This window comes from Solea solea, chromosome 1 (assembly GCF_958295425.1).
Source record: "Solea solea chromosome 1, fSolSol10.1, whole genome shotgun sequence".
In the NCBI taxonomy this organism is placed as follows: domain Eukaryota; kingdom Metazoa; phylum Chordata; class Actinopteri; order Pleuronectiformes; family Soleidae; genus Solea; species Solea solea.
The window spans coordinates 24,584,636-24,607,251 of NC_081134.1; the positions used below are offsets into that span (position 1 = coordinate 24,584,636).

General features: G+C 41.5%; 2 protein-coding genes across 3 annotated transcripts in view; both read right to left on the reverse strand.

Moving 5' to 3' along the window:
- LOC131452843 (junctophilin-1-like) overlaps window positions 1–5,259 on the reverse strand; it is a 38,368-nt gene extending 33,109 nt beyond the window's left edge. The window contains exon 1 of the mRNA XM_058622426.1: window positions 4,643–5,259. Coding sequence (XP_058478409.1) covers window positions 4,643–5,021 — 379 coding nt within the window. The 5' untranslated portion in view covers window positions 5,022–5,259. The remainder of the gene's footprint in view (window positions 1–4,642) is intronic.
- A 2,173-nt stretch (window positions 5,260–7,432) lies between these two features.
- Window positions 7,433–20,872, reverse strand: amph (amphiphysin). 2 transcript variants are annotated; one of them, XM_058642324.1, is made up of 21 exons: window positions 20,769–20,872; window positions 19,433–19,513; window positions 19,288–19,342; window positions 19,103–19,197; window positions 18,640–18,735; window positions 18,436–18,543; window positions 18,270–18,355; window positions 17,796–17,871; window positions 17,624–17,706; window positions 17,383–17,521; window positions 15,867–15,989; window positions 15,715–15,798; window positions 15,455–15,481; window positions 15,336–15,359; window positions 14,223–14,429; window positions 12,259–12,300; window positions 11,923–12,117; window positions 11,744–11,788; window positions 11,268–11,417; window positions 10,016–10,117; window positions 7,433–8,040 (listed from the first exon to the last, which is right to left on the reverse strand). In XM_058642324.1, the coding sequence occupies exons 1-21, from the start codon at window positions 20,835–20,837 to the stop codon at window positions 7,936–7,938; spliced, it is 1,992 nt and encodes a 663-aa protein (XP_058498307.1). In that variant the 5' UTR covers window positions 20,838–20,872; the 3' UTR covers window positions 7,433–7,935. The 2 variants fall into 2 exon arrangements, with proteins under 2 accessions (XP_058498307.1, XP_058498316.1); XM_058642333.1 differs by having other exon boundaries at window positions 7,434–8,040; window positions 15,867–15,980.
- Between the last annotated feature and the right edge of the window lie 1,744 nt (window positions 20,873–22,616).

Consider the following 22,616-nt stretch of genomic DNA (forward strand, 5'->3'; position numbering starts at 1 on the left):
AAAGTCTTGTTTTGTCCACATAGCAAAAATATTCACTTTTAATGGTTTCTTTGTCAGATTGAGCAAAGAAAGCCACATATATACTATACATTTAAAACGTTATTAAATTATTACAAAACACTCAAACCGATTAACTGATTATCAAAACAGTTGCTCATTAATTTAGTAATTGATTAATAACCTATTAGTTGTTGCAATCAATGCCATTACAGTAGCCTGGCTAACGCTAGGCTGCAAATGAGATTGAGTCTGAAAAGGGTGTCGTCACCTCCTACCTCCAAGAGGCGTGGCCGCTGGATGGAGATAAGAAATGTCTGTGTATGCGACTCGATAAACTGACAACCAGTCAGACCAATCATCACGATGACGTATGCAGAGAGATAAAAAATCTGTCAACAAATGTGCTTGTTATAGTTTTTTAGTAATGGCGTCTAACGACTTCGAGCAAGTCACATAAAAGTCCCAAAATACATTAGTGATAGGTTCCCTTTTTTTCAGAGATTGTGGAGTTGGTTAAAATGGCGTCCACTGACCGAAACCACATTGCTGGCAGATTCAGTGATCGTACCAGTAAATGAAATGTCTGTAAAGCTTATCTGTAACATGAAACGCTCTGCTTCCTCTAAAACAGTGGTTCTCACACTTTAAGACCAAGAACCAGCTAAGAAAATATTGAACTCTCAAATGTATCATTATTATCATTATTGTTATTATTATTACTATTATCATTTTTATTGTTATTATTATTATTATTATTATCATTATTATTGTTTTGTTATTATTATCATTATTATTATTGTTATTATTATTATTATTATTATTATCATTATTATTCTTACTATTATCATTATTATTATTGTTATTATTCTTATTAATATTATCATTGTTATATTTGTTATTCTTATTATTATTATCATTATTATCATTATTATTACTATTATTACTATTATTATTATCATTATTATTACTATTAATATTAGCAAAGTCAGCTATGGACTTTTCCCAGGAGGCAGATTTTTCGCTCTGTCATCATCCTCCACTTCCTCACTCATGCTACACACTGGTATAATGAAATTAGATTAAGATGGAGCAACAGAAAGGTTTTAATTTATATAGATAATTGATTATTATTTTGTTATTTGTTTTTGTTTCTGTGCTCAGTCAAATCTCCTCAGCTCCACTCAACTGTATTTCTGATTTTCCTCCAAGTACTACCAAAGGAAGATGGTGTACCACTTGCCACAGTTTGAGAACCATAGCTCTAAAATGTCATAAGATAAATGGTCAGACATCTATTGTTGTATTTGCATTTCATTACTAAAAGTGATCATGTGACTAGTTTCAGAATCAGCTGTTTATCAGAGATCATGTGACGGGCATGAGAACCAGTGCAGGCTCAGCTTTAACTGATCTGTGAGACAGTTGCTGCAGGCAACGAGATTTTCTTGAGCTGTGAACTTTCTGGAAGACGTTTCATTCAAGAGGATTGAAGAAGCCTTTTGGATGACATGCACGAGGGCTGTAAAACCAAACCTAACATTGGTCTATAGATAGATGATGCATTGATTGGCTTGTGCCTGCACATAATGTCAATCTGTTAATGTCACTGTACGAATGACACGTCACACAAGTGGAGCTGCAACTAACGATTATTTTCATAATCAATGAATCTGTCGATTATTTTCTCGATGAATCGCTTGGTCCATAAAATCTCAGAAAAATTTAAAAAATGTTGATCAGTGTTCGTCAAACCTGGAAATGATGATGTTCTCAAATGTCTTGTTTTGTCCACAAACCAAAATGATTCACTTTTAATGATTTCTTTGTTCTCCAGAGCAAAGAAATGAAGAAAATATTCACATTTAAGAAGCTTAAACAATCAGAAATCTTGTTTTAATCATGAAAAAAGCTCCAACCGATGAATCAAAATAGTTGTTGATTAATTTAGTAATGGATTAATAAGCGATTCATTGTTTCATCTCTACACACAAGTGAAGGAAACAAAATGGATGAATGAATGAAAGTACAGCATGGATGTTTCGGCAGAGAATGGTGAATGGATGAGAAAATAAAATGTTGTCTGCTCACGGTAACACATGAATGCCCGTTTACGGCGACATTATTATCATTTATTTTTGTCAGCTGTATTGGATTCAAGGTTTTCAAGGTAACATATTAACAATCACACAGTGAAAATGAATCACAGTAACACAGACAGAAGATATTAGGGCCCAAACAACTCATTGATTATGAATATGAATTACAAAATAAATCTGCAACTACTTTGATAATCTTTTTTTAAATAACTATAACAAGTTCTCTGATTTTTCCGATTCTTAAATGTGAATATTTTCTGGTTTCTTTGCTCCATGTAACAAAGAATACGACTACAATCAGTGCTCATTGAAGCCATATATTGCTGGTTTTTGGCCCGTATGCTTACTGCTCCATCTGCTCGGAATCAGATACAAAAACACCTAAATCTCAATGAATCATTTGAAGTGAAGTGTGACCAGCCTGCAGGTCGCTGAATCTGTCTGTCTACACAACACACTCTCCAATTTGATCCCTGAATGCTGATCATGTATGACGTATAAGATTCTGTTTTTTATTTCAGAAATATTCATGAATTTTAGAGTTATTTGTGTTAAGTCTTGTGGTAAGTCTTTACAATGTGATTTACTGGATTTGTGTGTGTGTGAGTGTACTTGTATTTGTCACCTCTTTAGGACATTTTCTAGCATAAACACTGACCTTCTCAGGACCAGTAGTCACCGTGGTCCTAATGAGGCCTCATTTCTAAGGAACTGGTTAAGTTTGGGGATAAGCAGTGCTTTAAGTGTGCTGGCACTTCTTGTTTTAAGCCTCAGGCGTACCGGGACTTTTTCTCATGAGCTCATAGAACCCTGGCCTGTTCTCTTTATCTCTTTGCGATTGGTGATGCTAAAACTACATTACCCAGTGTGCACTGGTGGCGTGTGTCCGGTACCAGTTACCTTGTTTGTCAACCTCCTTTCCAGGATTAGTTTGCATTTGTGTAAGTATATGAAGATCTTATTCATCAATAATATCGATGTCGTTGGTCCTCCTAAACATGGTAATGAGTTACACTTCAGTCATTGTCTGCTGTTTTGTTATGACAGAAACAAACACACGAGTCATTTCATTCATTCTCAAGTGAACAAACATCATTTGTCTGGAAAGTTGAAAGTTAATTAAAAATCAGCGTCAAGTTCTAGCATTTGATATATCACTTAATGATCTGCTGGTACTGACCGCCCACCGCCTAATTTACCTGGCAACAGTTGAATAAGGGAAGTACCGGCACTTGGGGGTAACAAGTGTCGGTACTTCCTTAACCTTGACCTAGGTTAAGGTCGTGGTTAGGCATTAACTGGTTATGGTTAAGGTTAGGGACAATGTTTTATGTCAGCTGTCTGAGTGAGAAAACAGGTCAGTGCAGTGTCCTTATAAGAGTAGCTGTACAAACCTGTGTGCGTGTGTGTGTGTGTGTATGTTTATCTCCGTTGTGAAGCAGCTCTCGTTTGTGTTAGCGCGTATTCAAATGTGATCCAAAAGTAATTTTAGTAATGTTCCACAGCAGCTGTTTCCTGGTGTCTCAGCAGGATCAGAAATAAACGGGGACCATATGACAATACGTGTCTTACCTGTTAAGCCTTCATAGCGGGTGCACACTAACAATATTTGGCAATAATTATGTCAATGTATTATTCCTGCACACCTGAGAAGCAGATCCACTTTGGGTTGTACTGTATTTTAGACAAATGGCTCTCAGAGAAAACCATTGAAAGTATTCAAAATAGAGCAATCGATTAGTTTTGCCTGTTAATCTGCCGTTAATGAGGCGGGGCTTCTGCTGGCAGCACACTGATCTGCCTATAATAATATATATATTATATTATAATAATATAACACACTGATTTTGCCTTATACCATAAATACATCCCAGAGTTTCCCCAACAATGAAGCAGCCTGTGAACACTCGTCACTTACACAAGTGAGCAGTAAAAACAAAAAAAAATGCTTTAGACGTATTTTGACCTATCATATCCTCATGGACGGAACATGAAATAAACAACTTGTCAGTGGTGGGGGCACATGACAGTGTTCCAGGACACTCCTGGGACACTCCACTGATATTCAGTGCTGTACAGAAACTGATGCTGAATTTGGCTCAGACCCTCTGCGTCTGCCCCTGTGGGTGCCCGTTCAATGTTTGCCCCTGCCCTTCCAGATGTCTGTGCATGCCACTGGTGGGCGGGTCCACGGGGGTTCCAGAGCACACGACCATTAGGGGTTTTCAGGTTAATCCATAAAAATTAAGTATAATTCATTATTTTATAATCTATACAAATACAGTCAGTTTATTCTGAGGGACTAACCAGAGGTAGTAAAGACCCGTGAAGTGCCCCCCCACCCCCACCCCTGACGCCTTCATGCATGTGTCTCTGATGTCTTCTACCACTGCTGTCCCCCTCTCCTGATGTCCTCAAGTTACTTCCTTCAATGTCCCCCTGATGTCTCCTCTTGCAATGTCCCTTCCCCAATGACCCCCCTACTGTACTGCCCCACTGATGTCCCTGTCCCCTGGTGTCTCCCCCTGATGTCCCCCAGCTCTCACCTCCATCCCCGTACGTCTCCACGCCGTATCCGTCCTGCAGTCCGTTACTCCAGGTGCCCTCGTACCTGGCCGGTGTGTTCAGACTCTGTCGGACTCCGTACCGGCCCTTGAACCCGTGTGTCCACTCTCCGCGGTAAATCCACCTGCCTTTGGTTTCCACGCCGAGTCCGTGACGTTTGCCCTGCGTCCAGTATCCCTGGTATATGTTCCCGCTGGGCCAGGTGTACACGCCCACCACCTCGAACCCGCTAGACCAAGAGCCCGCGTACTCGCCCTGGCTCTTGGGTCCCGTGCACACGCCGTGGCCGTGGGCTTTCCCGTCCTCCCAGCCTCCGCAGTAAGTGCCGCCATCGTCAAAGTCAAAGCGACCGCCCGTCATTCAGAACCGGAGGGTTGAGGTTCAGTTCCTGAGGTGTACTTGTTGTCAAGTCCAGAGTTTTTCGGGTGCAGGTTCGAGCTCTCGGCTCGGCTGGGAAGGAGCGCGCTGTGATGGCCGCGGCTGCGCGCATCGGCAGCGCGCGGTGTCGGTTCCTTGAAGCGGGACGTGGGAGGTGAGGCGCGGCCGCCGCGGCTGCCACGGTCGCTCCGCTGCTGAGTGTCGCTCCACTCTCACACTGCTGTCAGTCAAGTGAGCTCGCGACAAGTCGCACGATGTCAAACAACACCGAGCTTCCTGTTTGGGCTTTTCAAAATACAAGTCACACTTAAAACTGTAAAACTTCAATTGGTTCACTGGTTTCTTCCAGTGCCGGCCCAAGTTTTTATGAGGCCCTAAACAGAATTTGATTTGGCCACCCCTTCCCACCACCTCCAAGTCTCTTGTGTGCAACGACTATTGACAAACTTTACACTATAAATTGCATGAATTACAGCGTTATCTTCACCACCAGTCGTTTTTTTTTCCTTAAAGGAAAGAGAAAAATCCCAGATGTGCCCTCAGGTGCAGTGATACTGAACTTGAATTAAACCAGTTTAATGGCGTACAAAACTTTATATGTGACACGAGACCCCACCCCTGAACACGTGTACGAATGCGAACTTGACCCCAACGCGATGTCGGCCATTTTGAATTATGCGTTCGCCGCTAAACAGGAAGTGCCCTGTAACTCGCCCACACATTGACCAATTGGCTCAAAACTTGATATGTGAGACCATGGGCCCGCCCTGAACACATCTGCAAGACATCACCTGCACACAGGAGGTAGAGCGTCTGAAACAGGAAGTGCACTTTAACTTCACCAAACATTGACCATTGACCCGAAACTTGATATGTGAGACCAAGGGCTCGCCCTGAACACGTCTGCAAGCCATGACCTACACACAGGAAGTAGTTCACCCGAAACAGGAAGTGCCCTGTCACTTGCCTGATATTGACCAATCGGCTCCAAAATTGATATGTGGTACCAAGGGCCTGCCCTGAACACATCTGCAAGACATGACCTGCACACAGGAAGTAGGTCGACTGAAACAGGAAGTGCCCTTTAATTAGGGTTCAAGCAAGAAGGTTGCAAGAACCCTCTTGAAACTGGAAGGATTATTAGGGGTGTTGGGTTTGGAGTGGCTCTGGCAATGGTCACAAGTTCGACTCCACCCCGAGCAACAAGGTTGCAAGAACCCTATTGTAATCGTAAAGATTATTAGGGTTCGAGCAACAAGGTTGCAAGAACCCTTTTGAAACTGGAAGGATTATTAGGGTTCGAGCAACAAGGTTGCAAGAACCCTATTGTAATCGTAAGAATTATGAGGGTTCGAGCAACAAGGTTGCAAGAACCCTATTGTAATCGTAAAGATTATTAGGGTTCGAGCAACAAAGGTTGCAAGAACCCTATTGAAACTGGAAGGATTATTATTAGGGTTCGAGCAACAAGGTTGCAAGAACCCTATTGAAATTGCGAAAATTATTAGGGTTCGAGCAACGAGGTTGCAAGAACCGCGCGCGGCGACGTGGGCACACAGAGACTCGCGAGCCCTCGAGCTCCAACCCGTTCTTTATTAATATATATTATAATAATAATAATAATGTTATTATAATAATAATATATTATGATTATTGTTATATATTGTCATATATTATTATTAGTGTTATTATTATTAGTATTAGTATTATTATTATAATATAGTGTATACGTATATATGTGTATACATATATGTATATATATATACATATATGTATACATAAGTGTATATGTATACATATATGTGTATATGTATACATATACACATATATGTGTATATGTATATATGTGTATATGACTGATGATATACGTGTCAATCATCAATCATATATATGTATGTCATACAGGTTAAATCCACCTTGGATCCTAATTCTGTCCATTTTTTGGACACCACCACATTTAAGGGGCCCACGTTTAATCAAACTAAAGTTTTTTTTCAAAGAGACGGATACACATGCACCATTGCATAAGACCAGCTTCTCATTAAATCACAATTGTTACGCTTCCACAGGATCTGCCCACAGAAGGAAGATTTTCATCAGTCCTGTAGGGTGCTCTTCTCTGCTTTGGCCAGCAGGGGGTACTCTAGGACATTTCTTAGAAATCGTTACAAGAGGTTCCTCCAAATCAAACCTCAAATTGTGTCCTCTGTGGTGCGTTTCATCACCCCGGTGAAGCTGGTCAGAGAAATTATTCCTTTAAAGAAAGGGGAATTTTATTTCATCATAGGATCATTGCTGTATTCAGAAACGCGGCCCAGAGATGGATATTCACACTTTAATCGCATGTGGTCTGAATCAGGGATGATTCAAAACTAATGCTAATGCTAACACCATCTCTTTAATCTCACAGTTGTACATAAATAATAATGTCTTTTTGTTCCACGTTCTTTATTTGTTACTTACACTTAGACATAATATAACCTTTTTTTCTACTGTGATATTTCTCTGTTTATTGCATTACTTTAATAAAAGAATTGACATTTTCATGCTGGTTTGGTCAGTAATCAACAATAAATTCAGTTCTCTCAAAACTTTCTCATAAATAAACTCACAAACACACACACACAACCATGTTACAATAATACAATAACTGTGATTTAACAGCAATGACGTGTTACTTTACACTGAATACATTTGAATAAATCACAACACTTAGGTTTCCAGTTTGTTTTTGGAGGCAATTCAAAATATCAAATGAGACATTTCGTATTTTTATTATCACACCATGCTTTCATTTTGATATCATTTACTTTGACTTTAATCTACCGGACAAATTCTACTGTAGGAGGACATTAATGTTTTAGAACAACAAAACAAGGGCTTCATGTTTTTGTTTTCACTCCAAACGCTGAGTAAAGTTTTCTGGGAAAAGTCCTTTATGAGCAGCAGCTCCGACAGTTAACCACTCACTTTCTTTGATGCCTGTGAGCCAACCAGCATCCTGCAACAACAACAACAACAACATCAACACTGTTCTTTACTTTGTTTACAGAAAATATTCAAGAAACACCTGGGGGGTATTCCAGAAAGCAGGTTCAACAAACTCTGAGTCTATCCCTGAACTCTGAGTTGACTTACTCTGAGTCGGGAAACTCTGAATATCCGGTTCCAGAACAGCTGATCTGAGTTAGTTCAATCAACTCTGAGTATGTTAAGCTCGAGGTACGCGCATGCACAACCACTATAAAAAGCCATCATCAATGGAGCCCCGATACCACGAGTCACCATGACAACCGAGAAAAAAAAAAGATCAACTTATTTCAGTGCGAAGGAGTTGGAGATCCTTTTGCTGGCCTACGGAGAATATGAGCACATATTTCGCCGCGAATGCAACACAGCTGCAGCAGCGAAGGAGAGAGAGACCGCATGGGAGAAAATTGCTGCCCGAGTCAACGCGTAAGGTTGAATGTACTATTCCATTGACGTAACATTTAACCGTAAGAACACTTTGATTTTTTTTTTGATTTTTAATTGACTTAGGCTATTAAACGTAACGTAAATATCAATTCAGATTGGAAACATTGAGTTCTGCTCAGCCAACAGAAAGAAGGCAGAGGCCCGAAAAACGGGTGGAGGGCCACCTCCACCACCTCTGACAGAGGCTGAGGAGCTGGCTCTCAGCCAAAACAGGGGTCGCCCTATGGCTGAAGACATCCCTGGGGGAAGCTCATCTGAGCCTGTCACCCCCCAGGACACAAGTGCCTACATCAGATGCAAGTATACACTTATGTCTTTTTAAAAAAACTTAAAACTTATATATATATATATAGCCTACTTTTTAACAAATATATATCCACTCACTCAACAGTTGTGGATGGTGTCATCTGCCTGGTTCAGCCTCCGACTGAAACAATTGTTAACCCTGCAGCTGTAAGTATTCCATACTCAGATCCCGCCTCAGATGGTAGTTCAAAGTATTCTGAAACAGTATCTTTTCCTGCATCACAGGAGGAGGAGGATGATGATGATGAGGAAACGCTGTCTGCTGCCACACGGAGAGATCCGGAGGGGCCTACTGAAGTGTGTCTTAATATTATGTATAGCTACTGGCACTGCTCTACCCATTCATATTCATTTACATTCTTGAGTGGAATTTGGAGTTTGACATGTACACTGAAGTGATGAGCATAGATAATGGACAAACTAGCACATCCTTGTCCTTCAACAGAACATGGCTGGGCATCACCAAGAAGAGGGTCCATCAACTTCTAGAGCACAGCTTGACACAGTGAGATTTTCGGTCAATACCATGTTAAATCTGTATGTAGAACTGCAGGAATTAAATGTCGTCCATATGTTTCCGAGTTGCCGGTAAAAGAGTTGTACAGGGTGCACCTAATGAAAACCATTAAAAAAACCGAGAAAGAAAGGGTGTACCTGGACCGGCAAATCAGAAAAACAGACTTGGAAATTCTATTACTTGAACGCCAGTTGAGGTGGGTGCATTGTCATGGTGAAACACGTGAATATGTGAAATATGTTAATAGTTGGAACTATATTACAAATCCTGACTGTTGCTTTTGTACTTTTAGGGAATAAAGAAGAACCAAATCACATGTGAATTTGTCTTTTATTTTTAATCAAAACGTCTAATCTGGGTCGGAAGATTCTCTCACGACGTAATGCATTTCTAATCAATACGGCTTCGATGTCGATTGGATTTCTAATGAATGGGCAATCCATGTCTAACTGCTTTCTTCGTGTGGGAGGAGACAGGTAGAAACTCTGGGTTTCTTATAGTAAACCTGCCAGCGAGCAGGTTATGTTCACAGAGTAAGTTACTGCAGTAACAGACCCAGAGTTTAAGTTACCTCTCTTTCTGGAACGGATAACTCAGAGTTTCCTTCATCTCAGGGTTAACAAACTCAGAGTTCTCACATAACCCGCTTTCTGGAATACCCCTCTGCTGCTCTCACCTGATCCTCCACCGACGCTGTAGTAACCACGAGAACTACGTCACCTCTCTTCAACTCAAGCTCGTCTGGATTTGCTGCTTCAAAGTCGTGCAGTGTCTCTACCTGCAACACAACAAACACACAAACAAACAACACTGTTACACTGATGTCAACAACACTGTTACACTAATGTCAACAACATTACACTGATGTCAACAACAACACTGATGGCAACAACAACACTGTTACACTGATGTCAAAAACACTGTTACACGGATGTCAACAACAACACTGTTGTCAACAACCATGTTACACTGTTGTCAACAACACTGTTACACTTATGTCAAAAACACTGTTACACTGATGTCAACAACAACACTGTTATACTAATGTCAACAACGACACTGTTACAATGATGTCAACAACCACTTTGTTACACTGATGTCAACAACACTGTTACACTGATGTCAACAACAACACTGTTACACTTATGTCAACAACACTGTTACACTAATGTCAACAACAACACTGTTACTCTGATGTCAACACCAACACGGTTACACTGATGTCAACAACAACACTGTTACACTGATGTCAACAACAACATTGTTACACTGCTGTCAACAACAACAACACTGTTACACTGATGTCAACAACACTGTTACACTGATGTCAACAACAACACTGTTACGCTGATATCAACAACACTGTTACTCTGATGTCAACACCAACACGGTTACACTGATGTCAACACCAACACTGTTACACTGCTGTCAACAACACTGTTACACTGATGTCAACAACACTGTTACACGGATGTCAATAACAACACTGTTACACTGATGTCAACAACAACACTGTTACTCTGATGTCAACACCAACACGGTTACACTGATGTCAACAACAACACTGTTACACTGATGTCAACAACAACACTGTTAGGCGGATGTCAACAACACTGTTACACTGATGTCAACAACAACACTGTTACACTGATGTCAACTACAACAACAGTGTTACCCTGCTATCAACACTGTTACACTGATGTCAACAACAACATTGTTACAATGCTGTCAACAACAACAACACTGTTACACTGCTGTTAACCACACTGTTACACTGATGTTTTTTATGTACACCATCCATCAAGGTTCAAGAGGGAGACAAGGTCAGAGCTCCTGTCAGGACCAATGTGGGGTTAATATTTGCCCAAGGAAACATCGACATACAGAAGAGCTGAGCTGGGATTCAAACCCACAACCTTAAATGTTACCTTGTAGAGAAAGTCTGATGGACTCATGTGTTTGATGTTGTCATGGTGATCACTGGTGACGGTGGGAGAGATGATGTCAGCGTCACGATCATCATCACCTTCATTACTGGATGCAGGTTCAATCACCACAGAGGGGATGGACATGTTCTCCTACACAAAACATGTAAACAATGTTCATTTACTCAGTAAACATGAACATTCTGCTGTGAATCATCTGCAGTAAACGTGAACGTTCCGCTGTGAAACATCTGCAGTAAACGTGAACGTTCCGCTGTGAAACATCTGCAGTAAACGTGAACATTCCGCTGTGAAACATCTGCAGTAAACGTGAACGTTCCGCTGTGAAACATCTGCAGTAAACATGAACATTCTGCTGTGAAACATCTGCATCTATGATACAAACAGATTATTGGTTTGTGAGTCGTAACATTCATTTGTATCTGAACTTTTTATCAATTCAAACAAAACAAACTAACCTGCACAGAATCCACTGTTTCAGAAGCTGGAGATTCATCTATGGACTTTAAAAACATCAACAATAAAATCACAGTGGTTCTTATTTGTCCACATTAGAAAACAAAAAAAGATATGAATGATATTTAAATATTTATTACAACAGAAAGTAACGTAACTGTGTTTATAAAAGTCAACTCACAGCAGGTTTTTCATCCCTTGGACTCTGAACATGTTCTGGTACGTTCTCGGCACAAGGAAGAGCAGGTTCCTCCGCCTCACCAGCAAGGGGCGCTGCATGTTGTTCTCCAGCAGTTACCGTTGGAGGTTCGTCTAACTCCTGTGTCGTGGCAGCAGATGTTTCTTCTGCAGCCTCAGTTGATTCAGCATCTTCATTCTGTCAGATCAGTTGGTTGATATTTTATATGAAGCTTCTTCCATGTGTGTTTTTATCGCTATCATTTATCACACACACGTTTCAAAGTAACACGTAGATTCTATACAACTCTATATGATGGGATGTATGTTTATGTCTTACCTTCTCATCAAAGGCAGCATGCAATTCTGGAGCAGGTGATTCCTTCAGAGAAAGAAGATTAAAGACAAGAGATATTTAAGGACATGTAAGGACGATGGGACTCAGTTTAAAACGCTGCTGCCATAGAACTGTCCAATCATCTCAGAAACATTGAAACCTGATTAAAAACAACAGAAACTTTGTCAAAATCATGTCAGTGTTTCTTCTTTTTGTTTGCAGTGAAATCAGCTGCAGCTTGTTTGTCCTTCACGAGAACCTTGTCTGTCACTCAGTGTCTGTCTCCACATAAAACAAGTCACTTCCTGTGTGCAGCACCACAGTTCAGTCAAGTGACAACAGATGGAAACAGTGTTACAGTGAGACAGGACTTTGTATTAAAGACAAAAGACGCAGCAGGAAGACATCAGGTCCAGGTTTTCAGGACAACTATGTTCTGTTGGTGGGGGAGGAGCAGGGGGCGGGGTTTAACTACTGTCTAATATGTGCTAATCTACTACACTGAAGAACATGTCATGTACCTCGTCTTTCTCTCGCTCTAGCTCTTGGTACAATTTTCCAAATCTCCGGTTTGCAGCTTCGTCTTCAGACATGTCTGAGTTTTCTGGTTCTTTGTGAATTCTGATCACGTTTACGTCTTTATTTCCTTCTGGTGCTCCACATGTGGACAAGGGGGCGGGGCCACCAATCCCTGAAGAGGGGGTGTGGAAGCTGCGAGCAGAAGAATCTGAATCCCACCCTCTCCTGTGTCCTGTGACCATGACGCCACCTGCCCAAGACTTCTCACCAAATGGATCACATTCAAATCCATTGCCTTTGGTTCCAGACAGTGTTTTATTAAAGGGACTGACATCAAACGCACCCTCTCCCTGTGTTTCAGCAAAAGGATCTGAATCAAACGCACCCTCTCCCTGTGTTTCAGCAAAAGGATGTGAATCAAACGCACCCTCTCCCTGTGTTTCAGCAAAAGGATGTGAATCAAACGCATCCTCTCCCTGTGTTTCAGCAAAAGGATGTGAATCAAACTCACCCTCTCCCTGTGTTTCAGCAAAAGGATGTGAATCAAACGCACCCTCTCCCTGTGTTTCAGCAAAAGGATGTGAATCAAACGCACCCTCTCCCTGTGTTTCAGCAAAAGGATCTGAATCAAACGCACCCATGCCCTGTGTTTCAGCAACAGGATGTGAATCAAACGCACCCTCTCCCAGTGTTTCAGCAAAAGGATCTGAATCAAACGCACCCTCTCCCTGTGTTTCAGCAAAAGGATCTGAATCAAACGCACCCTCTCCCTGTGTTTCAGCAAAAGGATCTGAATGAAACGCACCCTCGCCCTGTGTTTCAGCAAAAGGATGTGAATCAAACGCACCCTCTCCCAGTGTTTCAGCAAAAGGATCTGAATCAAACGCACCCTCTCCCTGTGTTTCAGCAAAAGGATCTGAATCAAACGCACCCTCTCCCTGTGTTACAGCAAAGGGATGTGAATCAAACGCACCCACTCCCTGTGTTTCAGCAAAAGGATCTGAATCAAAAGCACCCTCTCCCTGTGTTTCAGCAAAAGGATGTGAATCAAACGCACCTCCTGTCTGTATCTGTTGTTCAGTTAAATCATTTCTGTTTGTCGTCTCCTGTGAAACGTGTTGAACTCCTCCCACCCACCTGTCACATGACAGTTCATCATCAGCGCTCACACAGCCTCCCCCATGACCACCACCTCCCTCCTGGTCTCCCCACTCCTCAGCAGTCTCATATTCAGACCCAGAACCATCTGGAGACCTGAACCACTTCTCTGTTGTGTCCTCTGAACTTTGCACCGTCTGTTCACCAAATTCATTAGTGAATATGAATCCTGGTGTGGACGTCCTGCACTCGTCCAGTCCTGTCTCTGTCTCTGTCTCTGTCTCTGTCCCTGTCCCTGTCCATGTCCATGTCCCAGCTGCAGGTGGATGAAGGTTGGAGTGAGTGCTGACCTGGTTTTCTGCTGTGGTCACTTCACTGTCCTGAGGAGATAAAGCGGTGTCTCCACCCGGCTGAAACCAGTCTGCCTGTGCCCCGCCCTGTGTGTCCGCTGGTCCTTCAGCGGGGACAACAGGAGCTTCAGCTGTCCAAGTGTCTCCATTTGTTGACATTGAACCAAAGTCTGCAGACCAGTCAGCAACGAAACCAGCGTTGGCAGACTTTTAAAGACAAACAAGAAAACACAAGAATTTTCAGGCCATGAGGGCGGAGCCTGGACCCAGTAACAGCAGGTCAGTGGTCAGTGGTCAGTGGTCAGTAGTCAGTAATCAGCGGTCAGTAGTCAGCGGTCAGTGGTCAGTAGTCAGCGGTCACTAGTCACTAGTCAGTGGACAGTTGTCAGCGGTCAGTGGTCAGTAGTCAGTAGTAGTCAGTAGTCAGTGGTCAGTAGTCTGTAGTCAGTAGTCAGTTGTCAGCGGTCAGCGGTCAGTGGTCAGTGGTCAGTGGTCAGCAGTCAGTAGTCAGCGGTCAGTGGTCAGTGGTCAGTGGTTAGTAGTTAGTAGTCTGTAGTCTGTAGTTAGTAGTTAGTAGTTAGTAGTTAGTAGTCAGCGGTCAGTAGTCAGTGGTCAATGGTCTGTAGTCAGTGGTTAGTTGTCAGTAGTTAGTAGTCAGCGGTCAGTAGTCTGTAGTCAGTAGTCAGTAGTCAGTTGTCAGTTGTCAGTAGTCAGCGGTCAGTGGTCAGCAGTCAGTAGTCAGTGGTCAGTGGTCAGTAGTCAGTGGTCAGTGGTCAGTGGTTAGTAGTTAGTAGTCAGTAGTCTGTAGTCTGTAGTCTGTAGTTAGTAGTTAGTAGTTAGTAGTTAGTAGTTAGTAGTCAGCGGTCAGTAGTCAGTGGTCAGTGGTCTGTAGTCAGTGGTTAGTTGTCAGCGGTCAGTGGTCAGTAGTCAGTGGTCAGTAGTCAGCGGTAAGTAGTCAGTAGTCAGTAGTCAGCAGTCAGCAGTCAGCAGTCAGTAGTCAGTGGTCAGTAGTCAGTAGTCAGTGGTCAGTGCTACATAAACTATGTCAAAGGTCAAAGTGACCATGTGGAAATAAAACATAAACAAACATCAGTTATTTCAGTAAATACTTACAGGCTGAGCTGTTTGAGAGTTTGCCTGGAAAAACAAACACATGAATGAATGAATGAATGAATGGGTTAATCTGCAGATAATGTGGAATTATTTAGATTGAATGTGTGTGAGTGACTCACCGTCCACATGTCCCAGGGAACGTCAGTCTGAAACAATGACACAAACACTGTTATTAATCTCACTTCACAACAGGAAGTGAGTGTTTGTTTGTTCAATACTTTAAGAAAGGATTTCTCTCACTTTAGAGATGTGACATTAACCTTCTTCTTTGATTCATGGTTAGGGGTTCATTGTGAGGGTGTCAGTTTTCATGTTTTCATTTCATTTAAGTGAACACTTTAATGTGCTGCAGGTCAATGAATGAGTTAATGACGAGAACCTGAGGTATCGGAGAAACACTTTCATCCGGCTGAAAAGCATCAAAGTCCAAGTCCAGAAGAGATTCTCCAGGTCTTTCGTTGGGCTGTCAACAAAACAAAGAAATCAATTTGTTTGTTTGTTTACTTCATAAACACAGTGACTGTGACTCACCTGAGACGCTGAAGGTGCAGCGAAAAACTCTCCTCCAAACAGATCGATGATCTGCTCCTCGGCTACTTCCTTGGTGGGCGTGGCCTTTGGAGGAGGAGGCGGCACCGGTGGTCCCTTTTTAAACTGTTGACATGACGACAAGAGGGTGGAGTCGCATGATTTCAAGAGGGTGGAGTCACATGAGTTAGAGAGGGTGGAGTCACATGAGTTAGAGAGGGTGGAGTCACATGAGTTCAAGAGGGTGGAGTCACAACAGTACAAGAGGGTGGGGTCACAAGAGGGTGGAGTCACATGAGTATACAAAGATACAAAAAGTAAACACACAGTAAAATACAAAATACACTTATTTTCATACATTTATTAGTTTGGTATTTTATTGTAAAATACATTTAGATGTATTTTTATGCGTCAGATCACATGACCTGAAGCATCAGTAACAAGATTGTTTTCACTACATCACACACACACGCACACACACACTCTCTCTCTCACACACACACACACACACACACACACACACACACACACTCTCACTCACTCACTCACTCACTCACTCACATTCATTCACTCACTCACTCACTCACTCACTCACTCACTCACTCACACTCATTCACTCACTCACTCACTCACTCGTTCACACACACACTCTCACTCACTCACACTCATTCACTCACTCACTCATTCACTAACTCACCCTCTCTCTCTCTCACTCACTCACTCACTCACCCTCTCACTCACTCACAGTAAAGTAACTTGTTCACTCACCAAAGACAAAAGTCAGAAAGTTTGAAAAACAAAAAACACTCATTAGTTTTTATTAATCACATCATTAACATGAACTACAGTAACATGTGGGACACTTAGGGTCCAAAGTTAGATGTGGGTTAGTTAGGGTCAGGTGTGGGTTAGTTAGGGTCAGGTGCGGGTTAGTTAGGGTCAGATATGGGTTAGTTAGGGTCAGGTGTGGGTTAGTTAGGGTCAGATATGGGTTAGTTAGGGTCAGTATGGGATGGTTAGGGTCAGTGGGGGTTAGTTAGGGTCCGATGTGGGCTAGTTAGGGTATACTGTGGGTTAGTTAGGGTCAACTATGGGTTAGTTAGGGTCAGGTATGGGTTAGTTAGGGTCATATGTGGGTTAGTTAGGCTCAGATGTGGGTTAGTTATGACAGGTACAGGTTAGTTAGGGTCAAATATGGGTTAGTTAGGGTCAGTCGTGGGTTAGTTTGGGTCTGTTGTGGGTTAGTTAGGGTCAGATGTGTGTTAGTTAGGGTCAGTTGTGGGTTAGTTAGGGTCAGGTGTGGGTTAGTTAGGGTCAGGTGTGGGTTATTAGGGTCAGATGTGCGTTAGTTAGGTTCAGTTGTGGGTTAGTTTGGGTCAGTTGTGGGTTAGTTCGGGTCAGGTGTGGGTCAGTTAGGGTCAGGTGTGGGTTAGTTAGGGTCAGGTGTGGTTAGTTAGGGTCAGGTGTGGGTTAGTTAGGGTCTGATGTGGGTTAGTTAGGGTTAGGGTCTTGGGTCTACCTGTGTGGGGGACTTGGGTCTTGGTGGTCCAGGTGAGACAGGACGCAGCATGTGATTGGAGGGCACATCAGGACTCTCCAGTGAAGACTCATCTTCTGGTGGCGATGGAGTTCTTTCAAGTCTTAACGGCCCTGAATCACTGACCAATGCGACAGAAACACATGTTCACTGATGACTGGATGAATTGTTTCACATGGTATAAAGTGTGTGTGACTGAAGGTCAAAGGTCACCCGGACTGACCTCGGTGCTCCTTGGATGGTGAACATTTTGTCCGAGTGCTGCTCTGCCAGTTTAGTCATGACCTCGTACAGCTGCCTGCACACCTGCACAGGGACCCGCCCACAACACGTGATGTCACCACATGTTTGAACATGATTGCTCACAGATGAAGTGGACACTTTGAAAAACTTACCAGAGAAATCTCTCTGTGAAACTTTGCCTCCAGACTTGTGACACTTTTAAAGGTGCCGATGTAGAATCCAACACGACTGCAGACAAACACACAAACAGATTCATATTATACACACACAGAAATAACCTCACGGCAATACAGGGGAAAAGCATCATTATACAAAACATTTACAGTCTTTTATATAAAATATTGTTTTTTAAAAATGTTTTAAAGCCAAAGGCAAATTTTCTATTTATGTGTAAAATTAAGATTATTATTACTCACAGTATATTCTCATAATATTACTAATACTAAACATTTAAAGTATCGGCTTTATTTGGTTTGAAACGAAGTGTCTTCTCAGTGAGTGTCCACAGAGTTCTTTGTCTGTCTTTGCACATGGACCTCACCTGAAACCTGGACTCACCTGGACCCACATAGTTCAGCCGGACCGCCACAGTTCACATGGACTCACATGGACTGACATGAACTCACCTGTCCCAGAGTGTTGGCAGCTCGTCCTGCAGACCCACGTTCAGTTCATCAAACACTTTCTGAGCCTTTTTCAGTTCTTCTTCTGCCTAAAAAACAAAGTGTGTTAAACTTCCTGTAACCTTTGACCTGTGAAGCCTCCATGTTTCAAAGAGAAGTGGACAGACACCTTAATCATCTTCCTGTCATTCTTCATCCCAGACACCTGAAGAGTTTCCATATGATGGCGAGCACTGTCGTAATCGATGAGTTTACGACTTCTCTTTGAAACTCGAGTCTAAAACACCAAACTTTGATTTTTCACACTTCCAAACAACGGCATTTAATCATAAACATGTTAGTTAGTTAGTTAGTTAGTTAGTTTGTTTGTTACCTTTAGGTCGGGGAAAAACTGCAGGTACTCGTCCAAGTTCAGCAGTGTCGAGTCCACAAGTTTGTTATGGAAGTCTTCCCACAAAGCATCACAGTCCTGCATGAGACACACATCACATGATGCAGGGATCACCTGACCTTTAGGTGACTGTTGACCTTTTACCTTTACCTGACACTGGTGTGTGTCTCACATTGACTTCTGTCTCACATGTGTGTCTCACTAACTTCTGTCTCACAATAATTTCTGTCTGACACGTGTGTCTCACTAACTACTGTCTCACACGTGTGTGTCTCACTAACTTCTGTCTCATGTGTGTGTCTCACTAACTTCTGTCTCACACGTGTGTCTCACAATAATTTCTGTCTCACTAATGTGTCTCACTAACTACTGTCTCACTAACTTCTGTCTCACATGTGTCTCACTAACTTCTGTTTCACACATGTGTGTCTCACAAACTTCTGACCTTCCCGATGGACATGACGTCGTCTTTTCCGTGCCAGTCTGGTTCGTAGACTTCGTGCAGGGACTTGGTCAGGTTGATGGACGCCTGTTGCATTCCTACACAAACATTAATCTACATGTTTAAATCCTCGTCCATCATTGTCCATCATTGTCCTCATTGTCCCAACAGGATTCATGTCTCTTTACCTTTTATAGCAGACATGTAGGACTTCATCTCCCTCTGCAGGCGAGACCCTTCAGTCTAAAACACACACACACGCACAGGTTAATGTTGTCGTGGTTGTTTTGTTAGTGGAGGCGGAGCCAGTGAAGTGATGACATCATCTCTCACCTCCTGTCTCCTGAAGTTAACGACCACCTGCTCAAACTGCTCATCTTTAGTCTCGTCTGCTTTTCCCAGTTTCTGCAGAACCTGGAAAGAAACGTTTAACACGTTCATCACTGATGACATCACTGATGACATCATTGATGACATGTCATCAGTGATGTCATCGATGATGTCATCAATGATGAGTCCAGTGACCAATCACAGGAGATTTGTGAGATGAATGATTCTTGAAGTGACTTGTGTGTTGTAGCGGTAGGTTTATGACCAGTAGGGATGAAAGATGGATGAATGGGTGAAAGATGAGTGAATGGGTAAAGGATGAGTGAATGGATGAATGATGAGTGAATGGGTAAGAGATGAGTGAATGGATGAATGACGAGTGAATGAATGAAAGATGAGTGAATGGGTAAAAGATGAGTGAATGGATGAATGGAGGAAAGATGAGTGAATGGATGAAAGATGCGTGAATGGGTGAAAGATGAGTGAATGGATGAAAGATGAGTGAATGGATGAATGGGTAAAAGACGAGTGAATAGATGAAAGATGAGTGAATGGATGAATGGGTAAAAGATGAGTCAATGGATGAAAGATGAGTGAATGGATGAAAGATGAGTAAATGGGTGAAAGATGAGTGAATGGGTGAAAGATGAGTAAATGGGTGAATGGCAAAACTGTCATCAAGACTAGAAAAGTGCTTTATAAATACAGACCATAAAAAGATCAGAATAAATATGATATATATAATATATATCAATATAATATCTATCATATTTTAATGCAGGTAAATAACATAAAAATCCTGTTGTTTATTCTGGCCTGGACCAGGATAATAAATCACCATGGTAACAAAACCTGAGTTTAATAAATAAATAATAATCTACTTTAAATAAAGCTTCACGAATATTCCCGGTGCATTATGGGACAGCTTCTCATTTCAGCACCACGGACAGCGGCCACATTTCAACCAAGAAAGTTACATAATCACAACAATAATAATAACAGTATTTAAACAGTGATAATATCATTATTATTCGAATTATTATTATTATTATTATTATTATTATTAATCTGATTCACGTGTGACGTCATCGTTAAACCGCCGTAAGCTTCAGTTTATCGCTACAATCTCTGTCCGTTTCTATTTTTTCATCATCATCGAACAGATCAGTAAACACAAAGTAACACAAATATCACAGATGATAAACGAGGCCTGCGGATTTTCCGCTCCGTGTAACCTTCCTCCTCTCCTTTCCTCCTCTCCTCACCTCCTCTTCTCACCTCACCTCACCACACTACACCTCCTCTCCTCTTTATCTTCACCCTCCTCTTCGTCTCTTACCTTTTCCTGCGCGCGGTTCAGACGTTTCTGGACGTTTTTAGCGAAAATTCCCGTTTTGATTTCCGCCATGTTTGACTGCAGAGAGACAGAGAGAGAGAGAGAGAGGGGGGGGGGGGGGGGGGGGGGGATTAACAGAGCGAGAGAGAGAACGGCTGTGTTTGTGTGTGCGTGTGTGCGCGCGTAAGGGCGGGGCTTACAGGGTCAGCTGACTGGCTCGTTTTAACTTGTGTTTTTTTTTCATTCGTCACGTTTGACCAGGACCTCCTGTAGGGGGCGCCACGAGAATGACATTAATATTTAATTAGTGCCTGCTGCTGCAAGGCATACTAGTGAGAACCTAGAGTTCTCACTAGTATCATAATATTAATCTCTAAAAAAAATCTCTAAACAAACTCTTCTCCTGCCCACAATTTCTGACCTACACAGACAAGGGTAATTTTAAAACTGTAATTTTCTCTCTCAATTCACACCCGTTTCTCTCAAATTCTAACAAAAGCCTCCTGACGCTCACAAACCAAAAATGTTATCTCTATCATCAACCGTTCTTGAAATATGACAACTTTAAAACATGCTGTTTCCTCTGTTTCTCAGAGGTTTGGGAGAAGCACACTAAACTGTGACATTTTTGTCGACATTTTGGACGACATACTAAACTATGAAATTTTTGTCACATTTTGGACGACATACTAAACTGTGACATTTTTGTCACATTTTGGACGACATACTAAACTGACATTTTTGTCACATTTTGGACGACACACTAAACTGTGACATTTTTGAGTGATTTTGGACGACATACTAAACTATGACAACATACTATAATTTGACATTTTTGTCAAATTTTGGACATCCAAATGTCATCCACATTTTGGATGACATACTAAACTGTGACATTTTTGTCACATTTTGGATGACATACTAAACTATGACATTTTACTGTAAGACTGGAATTTTCTAGTTGTCTTTATCATTTTCTGCTTATGTCAATAAGCAGAAGCAGAAGAATCTTACATGTGGAACATGGGCGCCCTCTGTGGGTATATATATATTTTATTTAATATATTTATATATTTTTTTATTTTATGTTTTATATTATATATGTTTTATTTTATATTTTATATTATATATGTTTTATTTTATATATGTTTATTTCTTATATTTTGTTTTATATGTTTTATTTTATATATGTTTTGTTTTATAAACGTTTCATTTTATATTTTATGTTTTATTTTATATATGTTTTGTTTTATGTTTCATTTTATATTTAATGTTTTATTTCATATATGTTTTGTTTTACAAATGTTTCATTTTATATATTATGTTATTTCATATGTCAGTCATCATCTACCGCTTTATCCTCCACCAGAGGGTCGCGGGGGATGCTGTGCCAATCTCAGCTACATCGGGCGATAGGCGGGGTACACCCTGGACAGTTCGCCAGTCCATCGCAGGGTCACATACAGAGACAGACAAACAACCATTCACTCTCACACTCACTCCTATGGTCAATTTGGAGTGTCCAATTTACCTATCCCCACATTGCATGTTTTTGGACTGTGGGAGGAAGCCGGAGTACCCGGAGAGAACCCACGCACACACGGGGAAACTCCATGCAGAAAGGCCCTTGTTCCAACCGGGGCTCGAACCCGGGTCTTCTCGCTGCAAGGCGAGAGTGCTAACCACTACACCACCGTGTGGCCCGTTATTTCATATGTTGTATTTATATTTGATGTTATTTCACATATGTTTTATTTATATTTTATTTATTTTCATATATGTTTTATTTTTATATGTTTTATTTATATTTTATCTTATTTCACATTTTTATTGATATTTTATTTATTTTCA

What these genes read in the sequence shown, in the direction of transcription:
- amph (XM_058642324.1), bottom strand. Translation starts at nt 20,837, where the DNA reads ATGGCGGAAATCAAAACGGGAATTTTCGCTAAAAACGTCCAGAAACGT. An exon ending in TTCCCTGGGACATGTGGACG is followed by an intron (nt 15,360 to 15,454) that starts GTGAGTCACTCA and finishes TTGTTTTTCCAG; the next exon opens with GCAAACTCTCAAACAGCTCA. An exon ending in ACTCTCAAACAGCTCAGCCT is followed by an intron (nt 14,430 to 15,335) that starts GTAAGTATTTAC and finishes TGTCTTTAAAAG; the next exon opens with TCTGCCAACGCTGGTTTCGT.